General features: G+C 37.7%; 2 protein-coding genes across 2 annotated transcripts in view; one reads left to right on the top strand and one right to left on the bottom strand.

Annotated features, from left to right (window-relative positions):
* The window catches only part of Pfdn4 (prefoldin subunit 4), a 331489-nt gene that overhangs the window by 282829 nt on the left and 35836 nt on the right, over positions 1-12824 (top strand). The window lies entirely within an intron of this gene.
* The window catches only part of Msr-110, a 79636-nt gene that overhangs the window by 34460 nt on the left and 32352 nt on the right, over positions 1-12824 (bottom strand). The window contains exons 3-6 of the mRNA XM_034975140.2: positions 12154-12327; positions 6308-6477; positions 4450-4590; positions 2826-2982 (exon numbers count right to left, since the gene is read on the bottom strand). Coding sequence (XP_034831031.1) covers positions 2826-2982; positions 4450-4590; positions 6308-6477; positions 12154-12327 — 642 coding nt within the window. The remainder of the gene's footprint in view (positions 1-2825; positions 2983-4449; positions 4591-6307; positions 6478-12153; positions 12328-12824) is intronic.

The raw sequence follows: 12824 nt of genomic DNA, 5'->3' as shown, positions 1-12824 counted from the left end.
ATTGGGTTTAGATTAAGATAGTAATGATGAAGCTGAAAGACTCTCTCTAGATAACATCAATGATGCAGAGGTATAAAAACCCACCTTAGACACAATATGGCTTCAAACTTACCATTTTGAGTTGGTAAGATGAAAGCAACACCAAAAGTTTCTTAGACCTGACTTTTTAATCCAATAATGCACAGGTATGAAAAACTTTTTGCGTTGGTTATCAACTCAAAATCAATTTGAAAGAAACACATGAATTAAATTTAAATTTTAAGAATATTGGTGAATATGAATATTAATTAGTGTTTTCAACTGTATTTTTAGCAAATCTTTGAGCTTTTCGGCAAAGAAAGTTTTGAACTTGTTAGCAACTTTCTCAAATTGTTACAGTTTTAGATTTAATAATAGTTTGATTTCATTTTAGTTTGTAACTAAGTATGAGACTGGTATTTAGAGGTCACGCCTCAAGCCCCTTAAAAGTATCAGATTACAAAACTGAAAATGGTTAGGTTAACGCCTTGTTGACTGGACTACCTGACAGAAATTTGATCTCAATTTGTATGTACGTCACCACCCACATTGTGTTTATAAATCCTACCGACGACAAACAAACAGCCTATAATCCCTTTGATCCTATTTTCTCATACATCTCCTGGTGCAAAGGTAAATAAGGGACATAGTATAAAGCTTTGTACCTATTCCAGTCACGAACAAAGAGTGCAACGTGTTTTATGCTTCGGTTTATTTTATTTTGTGGCTTACGTTTTCGAGGTAAGCCGTCCATAGTCAGATACAGGTAGGTTGTATTAAATGAGGCTTTGTTCACGTGCAATTGGACTAAAACCCTGCTCGTGGCTTTATGTCGAAAGTCGCAACTAATGAAATTAAATATTGAATTTTTATTATACAAAGAAACAAGAAATTTCTTTCAAAGTAACTACTCCAGGTTATCTTTCTTACACATATTTAATAAGGAAACTTTATTAGCAAAGTTTTTAAATTTCTGAGATTAATTGAATTTTAATTTCTTTCTTCGCTTATTATTCAAAACAAAGTTTTCAAAGGAATTTTCAAGCGAATAAGATATTTGGTTCATTCTTTTGTTTTGAAGGAAAAAGCTTTTAATAAAGCTAGTTATTATAGCGCACACAAATTGCGGCCGCGAATTTGCCCACGATTCGCGCGTGAAATACTCTCGGAACTTTTCGCAGTCTAGTCATTCATTTTTTCTTTTGTTGCGGACACAAAACTCGACATCGGACAGGGAACTCCGCGAAGTGCGGACGCCAAGCCGCGAAACTATTCATTTGTATCGCGGAATTCACGGGCTTTAAAGTCACGAGTAGGGTTGCCAGGTCGCTAAACCTAATAGCCGGACAGACCAGCCAGTTTGGCCGGACATTTGGGAAGAAAGGTCGGACACCCTACATTATTGAGGATTTAGTGTCTTAGTATTAATAGGTACGACAAAAAATTTTATGTAAAATCAAGCTTTTTTATTTATTTATATAAATCTTGTTGTCAGGCGGCAATGCTGCCTGCGGGAGCGACCGACAGTCGACTCGCCTGCGCTCGGCCACGCTCGTTTGCAAAATGTAAAAAGCCGGACAAGCCGGACACAGTTTCTTTTGGCCGGACACGCAATCAAAAAGCCTACCTATGTCCGGCTTTATCCGGACGCCTGGCAACCCTAGTCACAAGTGAATATTGATATTATATTTATATTTTCCAATGTGTTACTGTACCTTCTTTAAAAGCACGGTAAACATTGGAAAATATAATTTATATGGACGGTATCAGTGTCACAAGTACACACGTCCTGATTAAATCGCAATGCACGACATCAGTAATTTACACATTCATGCGTATTTAATTTTATACAGGTACTGCTTTGTGTGATATCACTTGTATTTTAATTTACGACTTGAAGGAAATTGATCAGGTGACAAAGGAAGGGTTGTACCTTAAGTAATGTTTTATCAGCGAAAGTACTGATCATGGGCTCCAATTAACATCATGCCTTTGCATTTGCAATCAGTTTAGGGTCACAATATACCAATTCTCTTCTTCGGTATAGTATGCGATAGCCCTCAGTTAAATATCAAACATTGGCAACTATGTAATTTTAGAGTTGGCATCAGGTAAAAAGAGCTCTGGACGACAGCTGTACAGGGGAATGTCTGTGCATAGGTAAGTGTGTGCTTTCACAACGCTGGAAACGAAAGAATGACTGACGAAGCAATAGTACGCGACGCCTCTGCCGTGGCATCTCACTTCGTACAACTAAATATATCGATAAATCAACCACTTTGCAGGTTCTAATTAATGGTAATATTTTGTAACTGCAAATTTTTTGAGGAGTCCAATGAATCCAATGCAAAATTTCATTTCTTACCTAGATCCAACAGTTTAGGTTGTCTGTCAGTCAGTTACATTGAATGAAGTGTAGTTATAGATAGATATCTTCTTCTTGGTCGTATTTTTCACAGCTGAAAGTCGTGTCTGAAATTAAGTGTCTTCGTAACGCTCTGGTTACTATCCCTCCATTCTTTTGGTCCTCAACTTTTCTCATAGCGGTTGTAAGAGGAACCCAGTAAAGACTTGATCTAGTTGAACCAGCGGCTAGGTGATCTGCTACGTGGTCTTTTGCCCTCCACTTTGTCTACGACTATTTTATCCAGATTATCTAGCAGACGTTAGTTAGTGTGAGCAAAATAACCCAAGAACCCTTTGGTAGCAAATAGTTGAAAGTCTAGTGTTGACACGAAGTTGTTCCAGGATATATTTGTTTGTTCTCTTAGCGATTCATAGAAGGACATAGATTTCTACAAACTAACCGGTAACGGGAAAGGTGAGTTTCTCTGTGGCATGCCAAAAGGTCCTCGTGGTTCAGCGCGTTCAGGCGCTGGCGCTGGTCTGATGGGGAGACGGACTGGTCCTGACAGCGGGAACGCGAACACTTGCGACTGAGGATCGGGGAACATTGGCATGGGTCTGCAACAAAAACAAATAAGAATTGGCGAAATGTTTAATAGAACTTTCAAGGTTCGAAACTATCCTATCCGAAAGGTCCTAACTACTAACAAACACAAACCTCTCAGTGATTATAACATTCCAAGGCTGAGTTTTTGTAACTGAGTAACCTATTGTAACTTATTTGTTACAGTTTTGTTCATTTTACCAGTGCTATGATTAAGCCTATAGGCTATAGGTATTTGTATCTAGTAGGTACGTACTGTATCTGATTACATTCGAACTCTGTTTGATACATTCGATATTGTAATTAGAGTTTAATGCGATCAGAATACAATATGTTAATGTTGAGAGAAATAGGTTCAATGTTCAGGCTAAAATATATATATTGTATACCTACCTCTCACTATGTTCATTTACCCGTGAATTTAGTTCTATCGACGATAGATAAGATTGCCAAATATAATATCAACTTATTTGTTAAGATGCGTCCACACCAATAAAAGTTGAAGTTGGGAAAGGGAGGCGAAAGTTATTGTTTTGAAATACTCTGTCAAGGTGGAGGACTGTGGACTGTGGACGTACGTCTGTATCAGCAGTCCCAGCATAATCAATGCGAAACATCTCTTTCGCGGCTTTTGAAACGCTTTGTCTATGAAGAAGCCAAGAGAAAGCTACAACGCTGGAAAGCGTTGTAGCACTAAGGCACTAAGATCTATAGATCGACCTGTCGCGGACTACACTTTGACTTTTCTCAGACTTAAGTTTCAGTTAAAACGAGACAGATTTATCTCAGCGATATAACGCTGTTTCATTTTAACACTGTCTTAAGTCCAGTCAAAGTGCGTTCTGAATGTGCTTGGGCTGTTGGAAAACAATCGCGACGAAAACCTTACGCCGGGTCTTCGCCAGGAAAAAGATTCGAATTTGCAGCGAAATATATTGTTGTGTCGCACACATTCAAAAATATAATATTTCCAGGAATTTTCATCAAAGAAAAGGCTTCTTCCCATATGAAATTCATTGCTGTTCTTACATGATTTATTTTCGAGTTATTCTTATGATTACAGATTGATGGAATTACTTTTTTATTTATATTGAACTGTCTCTAGTTGAACTATCTCTATGCCCGCAACATCATCCGCGTAGATTTAGACTTTTCAAAAATTCTGTGGCGACTTCTTTATTTTTCTGGGTAAAACGTAGCATATTCCCTGAGCCAAATTTCATCACAATCGCTCAGAACGGATGGACTGAAAAATAATAATTAATAACAGATAGACAAACAAACAGACAGACACACTTTTGCATTTTTAATATACCTAAGTATGGATACCTTAATAAGTAGGTATTCAAGTACGAATGAAGCTGAATTCATAACAAAGGCGCGCTTTGTGTGTTAGTGAGGTGAAAATTCTATTGTAAATAAATTGGTACCTAGGGCCTTTTAATAAAAATAAAGAATAGTTTGAGTTCGACTTAGCCTACCTTTCATCGCCTCCATGGCAGATGATGGCGATACGCTCAGCCTGAGCACTGCGGGGTGCGAAGGCTCCGAGGATGTTGAATGGGAATCGCCTTTCCATGGGCTCTTCCTGTCTTTTCTCCACCACGCAGTTCATGCGGCCTCTGTAAACAAACATGACTTTATTAGTTTTATTGCAATTGGGTATTTGACTCCAATTTTTTTATAACTTTATTATAAACTAGAATAAAAATGATGAAGTAAACTGATAAAAGCTAATTAAATCGATCAAATAACAAAAAAGTTATAAGCATTTAAATATTTCTTAGACAGAGATAGCGATACAGCAGTTTGACGTCACACCTACTAATGCCATAGTAGTTTCGTGCGGTTTCATAATTTTCGTTTTGCGAGAAAGGGATAGAAGACCCTCCCTTTCCAAAATTAAAATGCCTGTAACTTTGTAAATCTTTGTTGGATTTTAATATTTTTTTCAGTGTACGTCATTATTTTTATCCTAGTTTATAATAAAGTAATAATATTAATCAAATTCGAAAGTAGGCAAATACCCAATTGAACCTGTTTAAATAGTATGCCCTTGCGCTTGTTTGACCAGCTAATTACATAAGATAGTTTTGGGTCTGCACTCTGCACTGCAATTATTGCAATGAACTTAGGCCAAAATATGAGGTCACATGGTTCATTTAAAGAGTATGAAATTCGACAACCTTTTGAAAGATTTTGAAAGGTCAGCACCCGTTACATAATAAAATATTCCGTGACAAAAATAACAGCATTATTTAATCAGGTTACCATTTCGCTATAAGCTACAAGCTGTAGATAGAACAAAGTAAGAACTAGAAATTAAATTTTACCGTGATCAAACGCAAAGCTTTTGTGACTTTACTGCAGTATTGCTTCCTTCCGAGAATGTGACCTATAAGGAAGTTAGCTAGCTCGTTCAATCTTGCCTACAATTTTAACAAGATAGAAGATAGTTGAAGGGTACTTCGTGTTGACCTAGAATCATGAAATTTGGCAGTTAGGTAGGTCTTATAGCAGAAATGAGGGGAAAAATCTGGAAACCGTGAATTTGTGGTTACATCACACAAAAAAACTGTGGTTATGAACAAATATAGAACAACTATTTTTAACTTTCAAAGTAAGATTACTAAGTATACCAAGTGGGGTATCATTTTGAAAGGGCTTTACCTGTACATTCTAAAACAGATTTTTATTTCTTTTTATGATAAATTGTTTTTATTTATCGTGCAAATTGTTGAAAAATTACGACTGTACTACGGAACCCTCGGTGCGCAAGTCTGAATCGCACTTGACCGGTTTTTTTACGGAAGTCTTTACTTTTCACGCTCATAGTTTCAAGAACAATACAATGGATCACCAAAAGAAGGTCATGCCTATAAAATCAATTGTACGGTCAATGCGTCAATACCGAATCTTTGGCTGTTTACTGTTTACGTAGACCTAAGTAGGTAAATGATTTTATAACGTGGCGTGGTATGAAACCGTGTTTGCTTATCACAGAGAATTCATTGCTTACGTTTCAGTATTTTGATTCTAGAAGCTCAAAAAATGGATGTCATCAGGAGGCGTTCTTTTGTAAGAACCTGCAACTCTTGTGTATCTGGTTAGTAGGGAAAAACTCGATATGATTGAGTTAGAATATTAGCTGCTTATTTTGGGTTGTTAGCTAAGAATTCAACAGCGAATACTTCGAGATTCAACTGGGTGAGCTGTTTTAACATCATCATATTCACGTCAATGAATGAAAGTTTATCATAAGACTTAAGAGAGTAGGGTTTTGTTGGTAAAAACGTCTTGAATAATGGGTATGATTGAATCAGAATATGAGCTACTTACTTTTGGTTGTTAGCTAAGAATGCGCCCGCTAGTTCGTCGAGGTCGAACTGGATGGGCAACTTGAACATCGGGCGAATAAGCTCGTCGTCGTCATCCTCGGCAGAGCTGTCGGACTCGGAACTCTCGTCGCTTCCGGAATTCGCCGTGTCAGTCTTATCATCGTCGATTTTCTGAAATTAAAAACATGACTGTCTTATATTGTTTACATATGCCTGATTTAAGTAAAGAAGAACACCAAAGGAATGTGCACTCCATAGATACACAAAAGCTTTATCTATCCATACTAGTCGTAGTCATAAGTTATTAACACTTTCGATAAATATCCGGGTAGTTTTAGCAATCATTCTTTTTATTCATGCCATTCTTAAGAACTCGTTTCCACAACGAATGAGCTAGAGAGTTCTTCGTGAGTTCAATTGGCTTGGCATATATAGTTAGCAAATGCTTTATCGCTTATTTGACCGTCACGTTCAAGTTTTTATGTGTATGTAGAAAGTCAAGCCATCGCAAAGATTACGAGTCGGAACTGTGAACTTGTCCCTGGTGTACCTAACTTTTCAAGTTAAAAAACTTGTCGCTGAAGTTCCGTAAACCTGCCGTATGGAGTAAATCAAATCACGAAATTTGCCTTGCTGTTCAATGTGCACAATGACATATTTATGGAAAACATGTTCAAGCTGCTCGCTATGGGATCGATACTATTTTTTTCATCAACGCATTGGCGCCTCACTATAACTGAACACGGGACTCCTCTCAAATTAGAAGGTTAAGTATAGTCAACACATTGCATAGTTTATTCCGGTGCTTTTTCTGCTTGAGGCATTCTGGCTTAGTGCTTAAGTGGAGGAGGCGCCGGGATGAACAACCCTTGGGTATAAAGTAATGTGTGGCACAGCTACCAAAATAAATATTTTTTCTTTCTTGCTTTCAACCTGGCGTCACCTGGATCAGGGTCCCAGCTGAAAATCACCGCTGTATGCTCTTGTGTATATGTACAAGGCATACAGCATTATGCTGAGCTGGAACCTTTTTTCGGGTTGTGCTTCACATGACACACATTACCTACAATCTACATATTCAGGCACTTCTTCGGCTTGAGGCATTTTTGCTTTAATACTCAAGTAGAGAAAGCGTCGGGATAACCAACCCTTAGGTCCTTTAGGTATAACATGTGATACTGTATGTGGCATAATTTACATAATAAACGTTTTTTCTTTCTTTTCTTTCGTCACGCTGGTTGGTAGACTACACACACCTACGAGAACATTATTCTTAAATTTTAACAAAGGGTGACTCGTAATACAACACGAATAACATCCCTAAACATAAAATATTGCGCCACATAACCCCTCGAGTCGAATCCACATTCAAGCGGTGTAGCGTAGCGGTGTTGTAGCACAATGGATAGCAATTTGAGGATAATGGTGAACTTTGCACTGGACATATTAATTGAAATAAATTGACGGTGTGTCCGGCCACCTTTCGTGCACATACTCGTAGGTACGTATAGTCGGCGACAGGTTGAGATGGCAATGGGGGAGGGAACGCCCCGCACACTTGCACAGCCCATGTGCTAAAGCGGACTTGCGCGGGTGTGCGGGGCGTCCCCCCCCCCCCCCTCATATCCCGATTGCCATCTCAACTTGTCTCGCACTATATCTACTAGATAAATCAGAATCCATACTAACATTATAAATGCGAAAGTTTATCTATCTGTCGTCGGACAGCTTTTCACTGTTCATCCGTTTATCCGATTTTTATGAAATTTGGTACAGCGATATCTTGTATCCCATGGATGAACATTAGCTAAGTACTTTCATCCCGGAAAATCAAAGAGTTCTTACGGTAATAAATATGTTTAACTATAGAAAAGATCCTTAAAAGCTCATCGTATTATCAGCCTGCGGAGATCCGCTGTTGAACATACTTAGTCCTTCCTGGTAAGCGCCACCGAACTTTGTCCTCATCCAGCCGCTTCCTGCCACCCTCATATCGTCAGTCCATCATGCTAGGGACATCCCACGCTACGCTTACGCGATTTCGGATTCAACGGCCATCGCCCTACGACAAGCATAACCTGCCCAATTCCACTTTAGCTTACTGATGGTTTGGGATCTGACTAGGTACATAATTAAAAATAACCAAACTTTAACCAAGGGTACCTAGCCTTAGCATTTTCTTTGCAGACTAGATATACCACAGAATATACGAAATAAATAAATCTTATAACAGTCTATACGATTTACATGGGTGAGATTTACATAATTAATTTATGTATATGCTCGATCTAATTTGTAAACGGGCAGCCAGAGGACACAACAATATATTGTAGTGTGTAGAGGGTGAAATGATTAGGAATTACAATTACAACACACATAACCTAAAAGATCACCATGATTTTACAATTTAGAAGTGTTGTATAACATGGTCTAAGGAAAAGACTTGAATCCGCGTAACTTACATAGCTGCGCCCTTGGCACTTATACTTATAATAAATTATAAACTTATAATAACTTATAAACCTTATGGGCAATTGTGGTCAGATAACGTCCTCGCTACGTCTAGGTCATCAATTCTTGTTTTTAAAACGCACAATAATATATTTTGACCACATAACACCCGCGCCTTGTATCTTGCCGCTATATCTTACTAAAACACACCACACTGTGGATATACATTACATTAGGTAATCACACCTAAGAGATAATTAAGTCCACTACACCCACGCCACGTTTCTGTCGTCGCTACTTCTTTTTAAAACGAGTTATATGCACCCTACCCTACCCACGCGTCAAGACTGTAATTAGGTAAGATTTCCATGTGTTTCAACTAGTCGACCAAATGATGATCTATCTATTCGATTGCTAGTAGATACATATTTACAAACGTAGGGCGGGGGAACAATGGTGCGCGGGCGCATTGTCTCGTGCAGGATGTCCGAGCGCATTGTGTCCGGCAAACGGGACAGAACGAGATATTCGTTACAAACCAGATTTCCATCAAATATTATGATAGTTTCACGAAATAAAAGAATCACTGGTAACAGTTAGGAAGGTAAATAGGTACATTGAGATTATGCACGTTTAAGTTCTTAACTGTAGTTAATTGATGTTAGTGTCTGTGGTGTAGGTATTTATGTAGTTTATAAGAGTATTAAAATATACCGCGTAATTGTTTGAGAGCACATCGGAAATCTACTGCCAATTTTAGAAAACTTTTCATCATGCGCATTTTATAGAAATTATAATATGAAAATTAGAGAAGCCAAATGACAGTTGGCACAGAGCTAATATGGCGAGTGCGTTCTCAAAATGTATGCACTATATTACACTAGCTTATGCCCGCGACTTCGTCCGCGTGGACTACACAAATGTCAAATCCCTATTTGAATTTTCAAAAATCCTTTCTTAGCGAATGCCTACGCCATAATATAATAGCAATCTGTATGCTAAATTTCAGCCCGATCCATACAGTGCTTTGAGCTATGCTTTGATAGATCAGTCAGTCAGTCAGCCTTTCCTTCTATATATACAGACTAGTTTATGCTCGCGACTTCGTCGCAGCGTTGGGCGACCCCCCACTAAGTAGACAGATGACATCAGACGAGTCGCAGGGAGGCGCTAGATTCAGGCGGCGCAAGACTGTGGCGTTTGAAGTCCCTACAAGAGACCTATGTCGAGCAGTGGACGCCTACCGATTGAAGCTGATGATGATGAAAATGATGATGATGTCTATGGTATAAGGTGTCATTAACCTAAGAATATTATTATCATTCGTTCTCTACAAGATGAAAGGAAAATAATTCTTTATCTAAGTAAGATGTAAATTAGGTATCTATAAGAAAAATGCAAAAGTTCTTTAACAAATTGTGAAGTTACTGGAACTTATAAATTAGAGAAGAAAAACTGACTCTACCCACATTGCGGTAAAAACTTCCGAGATTGAATTTGGCGTAGGAACTTTTGATTTACGACATTATAATTTCGTTAATGTAATTTCCCTATGACCGAAATAAATTATAGGTCTCGGTTTTTAGAACTTTTAACTAATGTAGGTACAAAAAAGTAGGTATAAAAAATACACTACTAAAGTAAATATAATAGCCATACATAAAACTACACAGATATATATACATATAGATTTAAATAATAAACTATGTCGTTACTGATGATAGCAATCATCTGATGCCTGTAGGAATACGTGTGTGGTTTAGGTTTTTAAAAATCCCGTGGGAACTGTCTAATTTTCGGTAAAAAGAAATAGTCTATATCCATTTCCGGGATACAATTATTTATCTATGTTCCAAATAGATGATGCCCGCGAATTCATAAACGTGGATTTAGGTTTTTAAAAATTCAGGGAAAACTTTGATTTTCCAAGACAAAAAGTAGGTGTCTCTGTGCCTTTCGTCAAAATCGGTTAAACAAATGGGCCGTGAAAAACTGGCAGGCAGTCAGTCAAACAAACACAATCGCGTTTTAGTGTGGATTTTTCATATCCACTAACAACAGAATAACATTCTCATACATTACAGCAATATGTCGCCGACGGCCGGCCGCTCAAAACGTAAATATGACGACATAAGAACTTTCCTAGATGAATTAAATGTCAAATCTATTAAAGTTACAATCCTATAAAGTGTTGTGAAAGATACCGACACTCTACAGTGTTGACCGCTTTCTCGTGCATCGTGGTGGTGGAAGAGCGACGTTGCACCGAGGAGGGCACGGGCCAAGTGAAAGCTGTGACGTCATTACTTGCATGGCTATTATATAGCTACGCTCCAACGCAGCATTTGTACATTTAGCTCTTGAGTACCTACCGAAATCATTTACATTATAGGTACGTCACTTTTTTACTGAGGTAATCTTCAAAGCTTATAGCTTTACTTTAAGGATAATCTTAAGGGTTGATTCACATTGACAGCGAATTTTGACAGTTTTTTCGCTAAAAAATTTCGAAAGCAATATGGTACTTACTTATGTAAAATTTTAAATTAATTATAAAAAAATTAAAAAATATTATAATTTTATTGTTAATTGTGACAGCTTTCGTAGCGTGAGCAGGCGTATATAGTTAAAGTTACACGAAAACAATGTATAAAATAATTCCTGTTGAGCTATTGGAGTCGCTAGTTTTATTTACCAACTCGTTGAGAAAATATGGAAAAGGAGAACGTAGTTCAAATGTCGTAAGCCAACTCCGTATACTCAATGAAGCGTGACTGGAGAGCAAACTGCAAACATAAGCTAATGACACTTTCACTTGAATGTGTAATGACTTTGTGTGCCGTGCAATAATTGAACACTTGGAGTTACCTAAATGGCATGTATTACCTAGCCATTTCCATTTAATTTCCCGATTATAATCAAGACAAATTACTAACAATAGATGTTTTACAGTTAGTACAAAAAACGCATTTAGAGGACGGTCAACTGGAATATAAATTAAAATGATACGGTCTATATTATAAAAAATTTGCATGTGATAAATAAAGCAAGCCTTACTTTATTAATACCGAGTAGCTGGTAATAATAATATTGGTAATTGGTTTTTCGGTTTTCAATAATTATCGATTTTATTACGGTTTGTAGGTCTAGTTAGGTTAGGTTAAGTGATGGTGGCGCAATTTCAGAAAATATTCTACAATGTCCTGTCCGATAGAGAACGGTGAACGGTTATATCAGATGGTTAATTTTTTGTTCCTTTCTGTCTTTCACTCGAAATGGATCATCTGAACACAACAAAATCATCAGTCTGAATCAAAAGTGATAAACAAAATGAGACAATCTCTTAAACATTAAACAGGCTGACGATGACCATGATAAAATATTAGTGATTCATACCTGTAGTTTGTCTTCGTCGATTTTAGATTCAGCGTGATTGAGAGGATCCGCCTTCAGCAAACTGTCCGGCGATAACGCTGCAGGCTTATGTTGCGCAGGCACTGATGTGGTGTCCACAGCTGGTGGTGGTGGCGGTGCGTGAAGCGCGTGGGCGTTTGCGATTGGTAACTCCTCCTGAAAACAATTGAAAAGTAATGTTAAATTTCACGCGAGTTTATGCGACTTTTCTATTCAACTGAGTGAAATTAAACCGAGTCAGACTCGCGCACTGAGGATTCCGTACTACAGTCGTATTTTTTTGACATTTTGCACGATAAATCAAAAACCACTATGCACAAAAATAAATAAAATCTACAGACCCTTACATAATATGATACCCCACTTGGTACCTATAGTGATCTTACATTGAAAGTTGAAAATACTAATTATTTGATCATGAACACTTTAATTTTTTTTGTGATGTAACTAATTCACGGCTTTCGGTTTTATTCCTTTACTTGTGCTATAAGACCTACCTACCTGTAAAATTCATGAGTCTAGGTCAACGGGAAGTACCCTATGGGATTTCTTGACAGACACGATAGACAGACAGATAGACGGACAGATAGACAGTCAACAAAGTGATCCTATAAGGGTTCCTTTTTTCCTTCTGAGATACGGAGCCCTAAAAA

This window comes from Maniola hyperantus, chromosome 14, assembly GCF_902806685.2.
Source record: "Maniola hyperantus chromosome 14, iAphHyp1.2, whole genome shotgun sequence".
Lineage (NCBI taxonomy): Eukaryota > Metazoa > Arthropoda > Insecta > Lepidoptera > Nymphalidae > Maniola > Maniola hyperantus.
This window is presented reverse-complemented; position numbering and strand designations above follow the sequence as displayed.